This window comes from Hyla sarda, chromosome 5 (assembly GCF_029499605.1).
Source record: "Hyla sarda isolate aHylSar1 chromosome 5, aHylSar1.hap1, whole genome shotgun sequence".
In the NCBI taxonomy this organism is placed as follows: domain Eukaryota; kingdom Metazoa; phylum Chordata; class Amphibia; order Anura; family Hylidae; genus Hyla; species Hyla sarda.
Genome location: NC_079193.1, coordinates 212000797 through 212017620, shown reverse-complemented (window position 1 = coordinate 212017620; position 16824 = coordinate 212000797). Strand labels below are relative to the sequence as shown.

The 16824-nt window shown below is 44.0% G+C and overlaps 1 protein-coding gene across 3 annotated transcripts in view; it reads right to left on the bottom strand.

Moving 5' to 3' along the window:
• RIPK1 (receptor interacting serine/threonine kinase 1) overlaps nt 1–16780 on the bottom strand; it is a 64925-nt gene extending 48145 nt beyond the window's left edge. The window contains exons 1-2 of one of the 3 annotated variants that reach the window (XM_056521051.1): nt 16257–16780; nt 9779–9978 (exon numbers count right to left, since the gene is read on the bottom strand). In XM_056521051.1, the coding sequence (XP_056377026.1) occupies nt 9779–9957 (179 nt within the window). In that variant the 5' untranslated portion in view covers nt 9958–9978; nt 16257–16780. Of the gene's footprint in view, nt 1–5239; nt 9630–9778; nt 9979–16256 lie in introns of those variants that run through there. The other 2 variants (XM_056521052.1, XM_056521049.1) reach the window with 2 other exon arrangements.
• Between the last annotated feature and the right edge of the window lie 44 nt (nt 16781–16824).

Sequence of the window (16824 nt, the reverse complement as noted above, 5' to 3'; positions counted from 1 at the left end):
AAACTACAACTCCAAGCATGCTGGAAGTTGTAGTTCGGCAACATCTGGCTCTAAAGATGTTGCCGAACTACTACTCCCAGCATGCCTGAGAATGTTTGGGAGTTGTGGTTTTGCAACAGCTGGAGGCACACTGGTTGGGAAACATTGTTTCCTAACTCAGTGTTTCCCAACCCCTGTGCCTCCAGCTGTTGCAAAACTATAACTACCAGCATGCACTGTGCATGCTGGGAGTTGTAGTTTTGCAACAGCTGGAGGTCCCCCCCCCCGTGAATGTACAGGATACATTCACATGGGCAGGGGCTTACAGTGAGTATCGGGCTGCAAGTTTGCAATGCAGCAAATTTTGCGCGGCAGCTCAAACTTGCAGCGGGAAACTCGCTGTAGTCCCCTGCCCGTGCGACTGTACCCTAAAAACACTACACTACCACAAAATAAAATAAAAAGTAAAAAACACTACATATACACATACCCCTTCACAGCCCCCCTCCCTCCCCAATAAAAATGAAAAACGTCTGGTACGCCACTCTTTCCAAAATGGAGCCTCCAGCTGTTGCAAAACAACAACTCCCAGTATTGCCGGACAGCCGTTGACTGTCCAGGCATGCTGGGAGTTTTGCAACAGCTGGAGGCACCCTGTTTGGGAATCACTGGCGTAGAATACCCCTATGTCCACCCCTATGCAAATCCCTAATTCAGGCCTCAAATGCACATGGCGCTCTCAATTCGGAATCCCTGTCGTATTTCAAGGCAACAGTTTAGGGTCACATATGGGGTATCGCCGTACTCGGGAGAAATTGACTAACAAATCTTGGGGGTCTTTTTCTCCTTTCACCCCTTATGAAAAGGTGAAGTTGGGGTCTACACCAGCATGTTAGTGTAAAAAAATAAACTTTTTACACTAACATGCTGGTGTTGCCCTATACTTTTCATTTTGACAAGAGGTAAAGGGGAAAAAAGCCCCCCAAAATTTGTAACGCAATTTCTCCCGACTACGGAGATACCCTATATGTGGGCGCAAAGTGCTCTGGGGGCGCACAACAAGGCCCAGAAGGGAGAGTGCGCCATGTACATTTGAGGTGATTTGCACAGGGGTGGCTGATTGTTACAGCGGTTTTGACAAACGCAAAAAAAAAAAAACCCCACATGTGACCCCATTTCGGAAACTACACCCCTCACGGAATGTAATGAGGGGTGCAGTGAGAATTTACACCCCACAGGTGTCTGACAGATCTTTGGAACAGTGGGCTGTGCAAATTAAAAATGTTGTACAGCCCACTGTTCCAAAGATATGACAGACACCAGTGGGGGGTAAATGCTCAATTTACGCCTTGTTACATTCTTCAAAGGGGTCTAGTTTCCAAAATGGTATGCCATGTGGGGGTTATTTTGCTGTCCTGGCACCATATGGGCTTCCTAAATGCGACATGCCCACCGAGCAAAATTTGCTCTCAAAAAGCCAAATATGACTCCTTCTCTTCTGAGCATTGTAGTTCGCCCGAAGTGCACTTCAGGTCAACTTATGGGGTACCTCCATACTCAGAAGAGATGGGGTTACAAATTTTGGGGGGTGTCTTCTGCTATTAACCCTTGCAAAAATTTGAAATTTGGGGGGGGGGGAGAAACACACCTTTTAGTGATTTTTTTTTACATATGCAAAAGTCGTGAAACCCCTGTGGGGTATTAAGGCTCACTTTATTTCTTGTTACGTTCCACAAGGGGTCTAGTTTCCAAAATGGTATGCCATGTGTTTTTTTTTTTTGCTGTCCTGGCACCATAGGGGCTTCCAAAATGCGACATGCCCCCGAGCAAAATTTGCTCTCAAAAAGCCAAATATGACTCCTTCTCTTCTGAGCATTGTAGTTCACCCATAGTACACCTCAGGTCAACTTATGGGGTACCTTCATACTCAGAAGAGATGGGGTTACAATGTTTGGGGGGTATTTTCTGCTATTAACCCTTGCAAAAATGTGAAATTTGGGGGGAAACACACATTTTAGTGAAATGTTATTTTTATTTTTTTACATATGCAAAAGTTGTGAAACCCCTGTGGGGTATTAAGGCTCACTTTATTCCTTGTTACGTACCTCAAGGGGTCTAGTTTCCAAAATGGTATGCCATGTGGGGGATTTTTGCTGTTCTGGCACCATAGGGGCTTCCTAAATGCAACATGTCCCCCAAAAACCATAAAAAAAAAACGTACTCTCCAAAATCCCCTTGTCGCTCCTTCGCTTCTGAGCCCTCTACTGTGCCCGCCGAACAATTTACATAGACATATGAGGTATGTCCTTACTCGAGAGAAATTGGGCTACAAATTGAAGTATACATTTTCTCCTTTTTCCCCTTGTAAAAATTCAAAAATTGGGTCTACAAGAACATGCGAGTGTAAAAAATGGAGATTGTGAATTTTCTCCTTCACTTTGCTGTTATTCCTGTGAAACACCTAAAGGGTTAAAACATTTACTGAATGTCATTTTGAATACTTTGGTGGGTGCAGTTTTTAAAATGGGGTAATTTGTGGGGTATTTCTAATATGAAGACCCTTCAAATCCACTTCAAACCTGAACTGGTCCCTGAAAAATTTGGAGTTTGGAAATTTTGTGAAAAATTGGAAAATTGCTGCTGAACTTTGAAGCCCTGTGGTGCCTTCCAAAAGTAAAAACACATCAATTTTATGATGCAAACAAAGTAGACATATTGTATATGTGAATAAAAAAAAAAACATTATTTGGAATATCCATTTTCCTTACAAGCAGAGAGCTTCAAAGTTAGAAAAATGCAAAATTTTCAAATTTTTCATCAAATTTTGGGATTTTTCACCAAGAAAGGATGCAAGATACCACAAAATGTTACCACTATGTTAAAGTAGAATATGTCACGAAAAAAAACAATCTCGGAATCAGAATGATAACTAAAAGCATTCCAGAGTTATTAATGTTTAAAGTGACAGTGGTCAGATGTGCAAAAAATGGCCGGGTCCTGAGGTGTAAAATGGCTGGGTCCTTAAGGGGTTAAGCTAGAAGGCTGAAGAGGGACAAAATACCCCGCCTAAGCTGCTGTTTGGCCCAGGCCTGTAATTCCAAACTGATCAGAGCGCAACATGCAAAGCCTAACCAGGCGCGAATGTTAAAATACCCAACTTATATAAAAGTTTGGTTTTATTTTTATACTTATATTTTTTATTGGCTGTATGTTTTATTGGTATTTCTGTTTAGATGGAACTTTTTGATCACTTTTTATAGTTTTTTTCTTCTGGTATATGAAATTACCACAAATCAGCAACTCTGGATTTTTTAGTTTACACCATTGAGACCCCAAAGCTAAGCTCTAGTTTACCTTACCTTAAGGTCTATTTACCTTAATACAGCTCCACATCATATATAGAATGTTTGAATGTTCTTCATCGCATTTAGGTCTTTTGGACACCTCCTTACATCTTCCATAGGACAGGAGAATAATAATTGGTATATCACTCTCAGTGAACTGATACATATTATTAGATGCACCTCCAAGAAGCCTTGCTAATTGCCCCTATCTCCACTTTCTATTTTTCCCCAGATTTTTCTCTAAAACCAATAGGGATTTTCTTTATTAACTTTGTGTATTTTACCCCATGGCTGTAAAAGCAGAGCGCTAATAACACTGATTAATTCAATGCTGTGGCACAGCATTAAACAATGTAAGCAATCAAGATAGCATGTAATAGTCATGTGGATGTCATCAAGAGACATGTCTGCAGCTGCTGCTTGTGCCTCCATGGTTAAATAAATATTGTCAACCTACAAAATCCAGAATCATGTTATAAATAATTATTTTCAGAAAAAATGCTTTTGAAAATGTCAGAAAATATTGTTCCATTTTAAGTTTACACCATTCACCGGGTTCAGTTTCGTTAACGTTATATTTTTAATAGTTTGGACATTTCTGAAGGGATACCAAATGTGTTTTTTTTTTCTTTTTTTTCTTGGTTTTAGACAAAAATCTGGGGAAAATAGCAAGTGGAGATAGGGGTAATTAGCAAGGCTTCTTGGAGGCGCATCATGAGGTATGTTGTAACAATAAGAAGTATCCGTTCACTGAGAGCGATATACCAATTATACTATTCTGTCTTATGGAAGATGTAAGGAGGAGTCTAAATGACCTAAATGTGGCGAGGAGCAGGTCAACTTTCTACATTTAATGTGGAGCTGTATTAAGGTAAATACATTTTGGAAAAAAGGTTTTTCCCAAACCAGAGTTTAGATTTGGGGTCTCAATGGAAGTATCTATAAAGATGGCTACACTGGGGGATGTAGGGGAATTTATTTATAAAGGTTTTCTCCCTTGGTAAGCTTCTGATTAGGAGGTTACGGTTTGATAATTTAGCCCCACAAATTCGACATTTGCAAAAGTCGATTAAGATGAAAAAATATGAAAATTGAATAGCTAAGGGTTCAAAAATAGAAAAAGAGCTAAGCTCTTTCAGAAGTCCTGGGGAGTGTGGTAGGTGCTGCTCCTTTATGCATGGGGTGGATATAAAGTGCTCTTCTCCCTTTTTTTCCCCCCCCTCTCTTTCTCTGCGTAACCTGGATACTGGTGGAGGGTCTTTTTGGCTGTGATAATGAAAGCTTTTTTTTTATTTTTATTATTTATTAAAATTTATTTATACATTTTTGCAATTTTAAATCAACATACATTACCAACACAGTAAAATTAACAACATCCATAGGTCCCAGGACCATCATCATAGCACGAGCAGAATAGGAGGAATACAGCAAGTGTCAAGACGATAGCTGACATATAGTACCAAGTAAGGTGTGGACAACCACTCAACTGGAGATAATGGCCAGGGCCGGGACCCAGCGGAAGAAAAGCCCAACACAGACAGACAAAGAACAGACACATACAGAAAGATGAAAGCCACCTATTCACACCTGAGTATTCCTGTTGTGCATTTTTTGTGAGGGCTCCTGACTCACTTAAACACCAAAACATCAAAATTAAACACCACACACAGACTTCACATTTTCTCAAATATGCTTTAGTGAAAATTTTCACAGAATCCACAGTCCAATATGCAAAATAGGAAAGTTACAAACATGAATCATCACCCAAGATGCACCTTCTCGGACACGCTAGACACTTCTCATGAAGCTGGAGATTTTCAGCCCATGCTCAGGCCTCCTCTGCTCTACTCAACACCCCGGACCATACTTTAGCTATAGTCTGAATAGGAACAGGAAAAGAGGAGACAGAAGAATACCTGTAGAGCGAGTTGGTTAGACCTTCATATGAGCCCATAAGTGCTCCAGCCAGGGCAGTAGCTGCATTCGAGAGATCCAGGTCGATCCACCACGCTGCATATACCAGTTGGGAGGCAAGAAAATAGTTATACATATCAGAGGTGTCCAAACCACCATGCCGCTTTAGAGCCTGGAGAAGAGTCCGATCGAGTCTGGAAGGCCTACCCTGCCAATAGAAGGACCTCAGAGCACTACAAAGTTTCTTAAAGAAACTCCTAGGAGGGATGAGGGGAGCTATATGGAATAGATAGAGGAACTTGGGAAGGAAGATAATTTTAAATATAGATAGAGATAGAGAGAGATAGATAGATAGATAGATAGATAGAGAGAGATAGAGAGAGATAACCCTCCGCATCTGCCGAATACACCAATGTGTCATCAGCATAAAGGGAAACCTTTTCTACAATAGAACCCCTAGGGATACCACAAATACTGGGGTCCATGCAGGCAGCAGCTGCTAGAGGCTCCACTGGGAGAGCAAAAAGGAAAAGAGACAGGGGACACCCTTGTCTTGTCCTGCGACCTAAGGGGAAAGGGTCAGAAATATCAAAATTAGTGCGGATGCAGGCCCTAAGGCTATCGTATAACAGGCGAACCCAAGCACAAAACCGGGGACCAAACCCTAACGCACCCAGGACTTCCCAGAGGTAGGGTCACTCTACTGAGTCAAAGGCCTTGTACACATCTAGACTACTACCACTCTGGAGGGACAACCCTCTCCCGCAACTGCAATGTTAAGTTGAAGGCGTTCAACATTAATATCAGTAGCTCTGCCTGGCATGAATAATAGAGGCAATGACACTGTATGCGGGTAGCCAAAATCTTAATATCAACGTTAAGGAGGGAGATAGGTCGGTAAGAATCTAGTAACAGCCTTAAGCCACCTCCATAATCTCCATAAGCCACCAAGTCAAGCAATTTAAGTAGTATAGGGGTCAGCCTCTCCTCATTCATCCTGTACCAATCACCAATCATGCCATCCAACCCCGGAGTCTTCCAAGGGGGAAGATCACTGATAGCCTGCTTCACCTCTTCAGCTGTAAGGGGGGAATGTAGTGTATCAGCCTGCGCATGACTTAGCCTGGAAAGGGGTAAGTCACCAAAAAAGTATAAAAGCTCCCCCTGTCAGGGCTGAGACTGAGCAGAATAAAAAGAGCAATACAAATCCCTAAAGACTGAGTTGATAAGGTAAGCCAGGAGTTTCCCATTTTTTCCCCCAAACTCAGAGGGCTGCTTTCCTATCTTTTTGGACAATCAAAAGAGAGTGTTGATCCTTAGCCCACGCCCTCTTGTTGTCAGGGGAGGGGTCTCCGATATAGGCTGCTTCTAAAGCACCCACTTCCTCCTGCAACCCCCTGTCCATAGCAATTCTAATTCTCCTCTGACCTACCACACCCACAATAAAGGCTCCCATTATTGTTGCCTTCTAAGCATCCCATTGTATCAAGGGGTCAGGGTTAGAAGCGCTATGATCCCAATAATCAGTATGGGCAACACTCAAAGCCTCCATAACTGCCTCAGTTTGTTACCAACCCGGGTGCATGCGTCAAAGTCGGGAAGAGGGACTCCTAAATTAGGAGTAACGACTATGGCAGAATGGTCTGAGATCCCCCAGTGGTCTAAGAAACATCCCTTACTGCCAGGAGAAGGTCCACCAACACCAAGGCAAAATCTATGCGTGAGAAGGACCTAGGGGATGCAGAATAGAAGGAGAATGTAGATGCAGTCGGGTACTTCCATCTCCAGAGGTCAGTCAGGCCCAACGCAAAGCGCCAGAAAGCAAAAGATTAGGAGGCAGAGTCAGTAGCAGTGGTGTGATCGAGCTGAGGATCAGGAGCCACATTGAAATCACCTATATAGAGGACAGGATCAGAGGGAAAAGACAACAGCTTGTTAGTAATCAACTCCAATACAGAGAACTGAAATGGAAGAGGAATGAATATAAACAGGGTCAAGGACAAAAAGAACAGTGCAGTATCACAAATCTCACAAAATGATCACAGGCAGCCTGGGAGACAACCAGTTGAGACTTAGCTCTAAAATAGAAACACCACTAACATAATTAGAATAAGAGCCATGATACCCCCGTGCTATCCAAGCCCTCTTAAGGCAAGAACCTTCTCTCTAGTTATATGGGTCTCCTGTAGACAAACAACATGAGGGGACTGCAGCTTTACAAAATCCAAGCAATCAGCCCTCTTAAAATTTAGTGTTATGCCCCTGGACATTATTACTAATAACTTTAAGGGTCCCCATTGCTATAGATACTTACTGAGCAGCGGGATCACACACACCACAGCCATGCAACACAAACAAAAAAAAACAAAGAAGCAATAACAATTACAAAACATTCCCACTAAATGGGACATGAGAAAACTCTACGACCTAGCACAGGGCAGACCTATACCTTAAATACAACAATTACAGAGCGTTAAAAGAACACCTAACTAACTAAAGGAGGAACGATATTAATACCAAAACCCTGCCGTTACTCAACTTAAACAGTGTGGTGGCCGGTAACTGAAGAGGCTATTCCGGAGAATCCCTAATTGGAACTGGAACCTAGGGAGACCCTATTAGGATGTACTACTATCTCTCTAACGATTAACTAAGGAAACAAGGGGTGAAGATGGCAGCCAAAGTGGAACAGTTCAGTCCAGAGGTCGAATTGGAGGGGCCACATCCACCCAATGTAGAGCTTCAATCGGGGAAGTGAAGAACTTGGTGGAAGCCCCATCCACTATTCTCAGTCCAAGAAGGATACAGCATCGAATAGCGGTAGCCCTTGGCACGTAGTTTCGAGCAGACCTCGGTGAATTGTACTCACTGCTTGCGAAGTTTCACAGAGAAGTCAGGATAGCAGGAAACTCTGCTCCCATTGTAGATGACCTCCTCTGAGTCTCACCTCACGAAGAACTGCATCCCGATCCTAAAAGTGCAGAAGTTTTGCCAGTGTTTAATAGGGAGGATCTCTTTCAACCATGTTTCCAGGAACAGCACTGGATCAGTCCCTTCCGCCTTCTCAGGGAGGCCAACGAGACTGATATTATTACGCCTCAAGCGGTTATTAAGGTCATCCATTCGGCCCAGAACTCCCGTAACTTGGCTCTGCAAGGAAGCAACTTGCTCCGGCAGAGAATGGACAGTGTCCTCAATCGTGGATACCCTGCGCTCCACCTCATCAGTGCGCTGACGGAGCTTCTGAGTTTCATGTTGCAGAATAACAAATTCTTGCCGCAGTTCTTCCACCTTGGACATCATAATTGATGACAGGAGGTGAAGGCTGGTGAACCGGTGGTCCAAAGTAGTAACATCATAAGCTGGCCTCTCAGGTGACTGCCTCTGTGGGGTAGTTGGAGAGCCCTCAAAGAGTGAAAGAGGTGGAGTCGCCCCTAGGACTGTCCTGGAGAACTGGCTCAGCGCTTTCACCACGTGCATAGATACTTTGGTATCAAGCGGGGTCTGAGCACCATGATCTGCCTGAGACTTACCACAGGAGTGAGAACGACCATCATCAGATGTGGCATCCTCATCAGAGGTTTTCCTTGAAGCCTCGGGAGGCAGTTTCGGACTGTTTGTTTCTACTTTTGCGTTGTGGACCTCTCATGGTCAGGCAGGACTCAACAGGGATTAGTTAGAAAGCATCAGGGACACAGTCCAGAAGAGGCAAAGTACTTCAGAATAAGGAGCAGCCCTTAACAAAGGGGTAAGATGCTACAAGTCCCAGCCAGTCCACAAGCATTTCACAGAGGTACTCACAGTGACAGCGAGTCAGTATGCAGCACACAATCCAGGAGCTCAACCAGTAGTCATGGAAGAGGCAGCACATTCCACTCAGAAGGCAACAAAATGCAGTACTCCAAGGAAGAGCAGGGAGCCAGGTAGAGTCCCAAATGGGCTGAGAAGCAGGGGTCAGAGCTCCGTACACCTCCAGTGTTGAATAGTGAAGTGCAGTGCAGGCCTGAGTCAGAGCGCCCAGTTTTGGAACCGAAGGAGTTACCAGGGCAACGGGGGAAGCCATGCCCACTAAGCCCTCAATGGCGGCCGTCCTTAGCTCTCTCAGGACCAGAACAATCAAGACCCCGTGGCCTAACACCCAGCTTTTCCCCCACAATCACAGCCCCCAAGCCAGAGCCACCAGCGGAGGACAGGAGGAGGACTGCAGGCCCCAGCTAGGAGAGAGGGGAGAAGGCCTCACCACCGCAGACCAAGTCCATCACTGCCGCTCACCGGGATGTCACCACTGGCAGCTGTACCTCCAGGCTATTCAGGAGAAGTAAGAAGGTGGGTACCGGCCCTCAGGAGGAACGAAGAACAGGGTAAATAGGTTCCGGGCAGCGGGAGCTCGTCTGCGTGCAACCGCTTAGATCGGCATCCAAGCCACGCCCCCTCGTGATAATGGAAACTTAATGTATATGTTTGTAAAAAATATGAATATACACTATTTAATATATAAATAAATATAAAAATAGATCTAAAAAATAAGAATAGTTACTTACGAATCATTCTTAAATCCAGTAAAAACTGTTTTTAGCGCCACTATCCCATGTTTCCGATGACAGCATATAAAGACTTTGCCAAATCCTCCAGAATCAAACTCCTTTTTATCAAGCAGCTCCTTGGAACTCATGCGGATGTCATTAAGAGACATGTCTGCAGCTGCTGCTTGTGCTTCCATGGTTAAATATTGTCAATGAACCTACAAAATCCAGAATCATGTTATAAATGAATATTCTCAGAACAAATGCTTTTGAAAATGTTAGAAAATACTTTTATTTCAGGATACTAGAGTTATATTATTATTGGAGGAAGCCACAAATCTAGTGCTCAATCTAGTGCTCAGTACCAAATAGATTATGTTAAGCCAATACAGTAAGTAAAGTCTGGATATAGCTTTAACTGCTTTACTTCCAATGTACTAGATTCCTGCTACTACAACTACCGTGGTGGACTCTGCTCTGAAGTGTATGGCAGTGTGCCCACATCCTGGTCATAAAATATTCAAGGAACAGGTCACAGAGGGAGATATAAAGACACTTAAAGTGGTAACCCGGGCAAAAACATTTTACCGTATTTTTCGGACCATAAGGCGCAATATCAATGATCGACTGCTAACGGGTTTCTTTTTCATACATAAAGCACACCGGGTTATAATGCGCATTAAATTAAACAAGACTGATACGGTAAGTAAAATTTTTGCTTTGGTAAGCTACGAAGCTGCACTGCTTGGATTGGGCATTACAGCCATCGTAGTAAGGAGGTGTGTGAATTCATTCATTCATTTTCTATACCCACTGCCCCAAAAATGGCTCCTGTTAAGAGATATGCTTACGAAGCGGATTTCAAACTCAACGCTATCAGTCACGCAGTACAATATGCTGGCGGGGCTAAAACATTTTGACAGATTTTTGAGCGCCGTGTACCACATAAATCAGTTCTAGGTCAGAAAACACAGCCATACATTAGGCACACCGAAAAATACGGTATCCCCTATCCAAAGGATAGGGGATAAGATGTCTGATCGCGTGGGGGCCCGCTGCCGAGACCCCCCACGATCTCCCTACAGCACTCGCATTCTATGCGGGCTCTGAATCTCCAGTTTCGTAAACCTCCGGGTTTCAGGGACAGGGGAGGTGACGTCATGTCTATGGGAGGGGGCGTGACGGACGTGCTGCAGGGAGATTGCGGGGGGTCTTGGCAGTGGGCCCCCCGTGATCAGACATCTTATCCCCTATCCTTTGGATAGGGGATAAAATGTTTTTGCCTGGAATACCCCTTTAACTAAGCCTTACTAGGTTCACAAGGAAGAATTTTCTCACAGAATTTTCTCTACTTCTGTAAAAACCATGGCCCACAAGTCATTTGAGGCAGTTCAAAAATTCTGCCAGGAATCCTTGTAGAATCAAAGCCCCATTGATGTCAATGGAAGGTCCTGATGAGGATTATTTTTAGAGAGGAAATTCAGTGAACAAATTCTGCTATGCGAGTTTAGACCAAATTCCTAGCTAACAAATTTTAGAAGCTGGCTCCTAAAACCACTTACAGAAAAATGTGCAAGATTCAGAGCCCCACCAATCAGCGCTTAGCTTTTATCTCAGCTCTGCTTGGTTGCTAAGGGCAACAAAGAGAATCTTAGTATAAGATGGCTTGAGATATCTGTTCTGATATATACAGATCAGGGTGGCTTAAAAAATGAAAAAAATAAATAAATAAAAAAGGATACTGGTCTGCTGGTTGCCAGCCACTGATATTTAAACAATGGATATGCAGGAAATGGTGACCAGCCTTAGGCTACATTCTTACTGCCATTTGTCTCCTGCAGTGTAAAGCCCGTTATTTTAGGATTGAGAAAATAGTGCTTGCACAGTCTTTTTCTCTGGCTTTTCTCTCCGAAAATAAAGGTGGCTATTGAATACAATGGGGTCCATCAGGGCCAGTTATTTGCCGGTATGCTCCAGCAAAATTACGGTCAACAAACTGCAAAAAAAAAAAAAAAAAGGAGTTTGAGGCCCGAATTTGCTGGAGCATACCGGCAGTGTGAAATGGGCCTCTGTTAGCATTAAGCTGACGAGACATTTCCTGCCCCAGCTGTGACCAACTCAGACAGCGATTGGCTGAGCAGGCACTTCCTATATGTTGGAACAGAGAATAGGAAGCACAAGCAGTAGGGACTGTCACCGTTGGAACACCACAGTAGGGAGATTAGCAGCAGGTTAGTACAGGTATTTTTTCCTGTACTAACATCGAACGATTTTAAAAATATTTCTTAAGGGTACGTTCACACGAGGGGATTTACAGCGTATTTTACACTGCGGATCCGCTGGTGAAGGCCTGCTCTATGCCGTCTTTACATGTGCCTGCTCGTAGTGGCAATACACCACGACGAGCAGACACACTGCAGCGATGTGTGGGGCGTACTTGCACATCGCAGCCACTCTCCCTGCTCTGAGCTAGGCAGAGAGCTCCCGCGATGTGCGCATACACTGCGACTGGCACATCACAGTGCGTCTGCTCATAGCGGCGTATTGCCGCTACGAGCAGGCACATGTAAAGACAGCATAGAGCGGGCCTTCACCAGCGGATCCGCAGCAAAATACACTGTGAAAATCCGCTCGTGTGAATGTACCCTTAGAATGCTCTTTTAACCCCTTAAAAGGGGTACTCAGCTGAAAATCTTTTTCCCTAATATTCCCAGGATGTTGGTATTAACAAAATAAACCTGCTCTTACCTTCTGCCACCCACACAATGCCTCTGGTGTTGCTCTCATGTCCTCTGCTGCGATCCACTTCCTGCTTCAGGGCCCCAACACACAACAGTGCAGCTCAGCTAATCAGTGTCCCGCCTCAGCCAGTGATTGGCTGAGCGTCAATCTGACAGATTGGCCCGGGTCCTGGTCTTCGTCCTGGTGCCTGGGCCCAATCTGGCATATTTCTATTCAGCCTATCACTGGCCAAGGCGGTACACTGTTGTGTGTCAGGCCCCAGAAGCAATTAAAGGGTAACTCATTAAAATTTATTTTTGCTATTGCACTCCTTATGGTAAATAAAAGAGATTTCTAATATACTTTGGTTAAATAAAATGAAGTTTTCTAGGTTTTATTTGTGCTTAAATGAACGAGAGCACATTTTCCCCCCATCTTATACACAGACTTAGGACCGAGGTCCAAACACAGAAAGTGCAGCCTGGAGTGCTGAGGGTGTGTGTCCAGCCTCATCTAATCATAGCTCCTCTCACAATTAACTGCCATATGCTGTTGGTTGAACACACACCCCTCAGCACTCCAGGCTGCACTTCCTGTGTTTGGGCTTCGGTCCTAAGTCTATGTATAAGATGGGGGAAAATGTCCTCTTGAGCTTTTTTAAGCACAAATAAAACATAGCAAACTTCATTTTATTTAACCAAAGTAGATTAGAAATCTTTTTTTATTTACCATAAGGAGTGCAATAGCAAAAATTTATTTTAATGAGAGTGGCCATTTAAAGCATTGCAGTGGAGGATGAGACAGGGATACCAGAGGCACCAGGGGAGCGGCGGCAGGTAAGTCCTGGTTTATTTTGTACATGCCAGGATCCTGGGCATATTATGAAGAAAGACTATTTTAACCTCTTTAAGGACACAGAGGGTTTTTGCCTTGAGGACACAGCTCATTTTTATTTTAGTATTGTTTCCTCCTCGCCTTTTAAAGGGGTACTCCAATGGCCAACATTCGGAACAGGCCACACTGGCGAAGGAACAGGTATCACGCTGAGCTAAATTCAGTGCACAAGCCCTTTTCTGATGACTGGGACTCATGCACAAAACTTGCCAAGTGTGGCACAGTTGCCTCAGCAATTGTACCACCCAGCATGGTCTGCATCTCCCCATGCTGAAGCAGAAGATCATGCAGGCTCATCATTTTGGATTTCTGCTTTAAAAAAAAATAAAAAAAAAAAACAAGGTGTGCCAAAACTTTTTAAATCTTGATATTTCCTGTGGATATTTCTTTATCTTTGACCACTTTTTTCATGTCCTTCACTTTCTACATACAGGTTCCTTGCTTTGGATACCAGTACAGGTGCCAACGGCTTGTGGCTCTGAATCTGATGTAAGGGGTGATATGCATGACTACAAGGTGTATTCAAGGCAAGAGTTTAACCCCTTAAGGACTCAGCCCATTTTGGCCTTAAGGACTCAGACAATTTAATTTTTACGTTTTCATTTTTTCCTCCTCGCCTTCTAAAAATCATAACTCTTTTATATTTTCATCCACAGACTAGTATGAGGACTTGTTTTTTGCGCGACCAGTTGTCCTTTGTAATGACATCACTCATTATATCATAAAATGTATGGCGCAACCAAAAAACACTTTTTGTGGGGAAATTAAAACGAAAAACGCAATTTTGCTAATTTTGGAAGGTTTCGTTTTCACGCCGTACAATTTATGGTAAAAATGACGTGTGTTCTTTATTCTGAGGGTCAATACGATTAAAATGATACCCATTATTACATACTTTTATATTATTGTTGCGCTTAAAAAAAAAATCACAAACTTTTTAACCAAATTAGTACGTTTATAATCCCTTTATTTTGATGACCCCTAACTTTTTATTTTTCCGTATAAGCGGCGGTATGGGGGCTCATTTTTTGCGCCATGATCTGTACTTTTTTTGATACCACATTTGCATATAAAAAATTTATAATTTTTTTTTTTAAATAAAATGTATAAAAAAAGTAGGAATTTTGGACTTTTTATTTTTTTTTTCGTTCACGCCGTTAACCGTACGGGATCATTAACATTTTATTTTAATAGTTCGGACATTTACGCACGCGGCGATACCAAATATGTCTATAAGAAAAAAATTTACGCTTTTTGGGGGTAAAATAGGAAAAAACTGACGTTTAACTTTTTTATTGGGGGAGGGGATTTTTCCCTTTTTTTTTACTTTTACATTTTTTTTTTTTTCTACTTGAATAGTCCCCATAGGGGACTATTCATAGCAATACCATGATTGCTAATACTGATCTGTTCTATGTATAGGACATAGAACAGATCAGTGTTATCGGCGATCTTCTGCTCTGGTCTGCTCGATCACAGACCAGAGCAGGAGACACCAGGAGCCGCACGGAGGAAGGAGAGGGGACCTCCGTGCGGCGTTATGAATGATCGGATCCCCGCAGCAGCGCTGCGGGCGATCCGTTCATTCAAATCGCGCACTGCCGCAGTATCGATCCCGGCACCTGAGGGGTTAATGGAGATCGCGGGCGTCGGCCATTGCCGGCGAGTCCCTGGCTGCGATCAGCAGCCGGGATCAGCCGCGCATGACACGGGCATCGCTCCGATGCCCGCGGTTATGCTTAGGACGTAAATGTACGTCCTGGTGCGTTAAGTACCACCGCACCAGGACGTACATTTACGTCCTGCGTCCTTAAGGGGTTAACTACTATTGGTGGTCTCAATGAAATGGGCTGAATCTATATGCCCACTGAATTACACGAGGCATTGTTCATTATTTTGATTTTCTTACACCTCTCTCCAAGTCAGGACACACAAGGACTGGTTAGTACTAGGTGTAAAAAAAATACCACCTCCTAGGAGTAGAATGGACTGGGCAGGGTTAAGCTTTACATGGAGGACAGGGTAAATCCAAGTGATCCTTTCAACTATGGGTATGCTCACACAAACACAAAATAACCCAGTGTGAAACGTTGCATCTTAAGCCTTTATTGATTTTAAAGCAAGCTTCCGCACTGAAGCGTGAAGAAGAGAGGTCACATGTCACTTTCAGTGCGTTTCTACCACTTCCATTGAAGTCAATTGCAGTAGGGTTTTGGGCAGTGACAAAATGCTACTTTGGACATAAAAATCTGTGTGTTTTCCGGTGCATTGCCATAGAATGAAATTTGCCATAGAATGAAATGCTCCGCCTCCATTTGTTTTGTGCCAGTAAAACATATGCAGAGGGCCCATTCACGCTATGGAATTTCCAAGCAGAGAAGCAGGTTCCAGAGCAGAATCTATGGGCAGAGATTCCATAGTGTGAATGGGCCCTCAGTCTTGGATCATCCATTTCAACCGAAGCCGCAAAAATGACAAATCTGGTGCACAAAGGACTGGAATAGTGGACCCCCAGTACACAGCTGTGTAGCGGCTCTATTGATCATAGTTTCTACCACTTACATTAATACTGTTACATCATCACATATATTCTTTTTGGAGGAATTTTTTTTGAGACATGGTGGACACATGGCTATACACCTGCCCCAGAGTCTCTTCCTAGTGGCCGCTTCCTAGTATTTTCCTAGTGGCACACATCCTGGCAGCTGCAGGTCTGGCTTTCACTTTCGGTTGCAGTAACCGGTGAGATTGGCAGTGGGCTGCCCGTACCACACATAATACCTCTCTGTTGTGACAGGCTGACACAGTGCCACTCTCCCCTGACAGCCTGTCACTGTGGCGCTCCTTTAGCAGAGGCGCTGTACATATGGAGCCTCCTCACCTGACATACACGTCACAGCTTCTCCCGGTGTTCTCTACATAGCATCCGGACGCCGTGCCCACAGGTGACAGCCGCAGCCCCGCTCCACTGCAGGGAATGGACACTTCTGCGGAGTTGTGTCAGCACAGCCCCAGCCAAGGGTCCTTTCCTCCTTCAGAACCAACTTATTATCGCTTCCTGGTTGAAGAAGTGTTCACATTGCGCCGCCCCTTTCCCGTACCGCCCCGACATTACACCATACTACGTAAGAGAGAACTGTGCCCAGGAATTCCCGCGCTGGCCGCAGACTCTGGCGTCACGGCTGTGGTGTGCACTGCGCTCTGCTGCTCGGGGACTTCCCTCACACAGATGGGATGGTAGTATTCAGGCGACCGGAGTCCCTAAAGAGATTAGGGATAAGGCAGGGCCATTTTTAATGCTGTGCTGCCCTAGGCATTGACTAAATACACCCCATTAAGGTGATCCCACAAACGTCAGAAATGTTTCATGCAAATCTGTCACAAATGCATAGCAAATAACTTAGGCTGGGTTCACACTACAATTTATTTTTAATATGCTTAATGCAAAA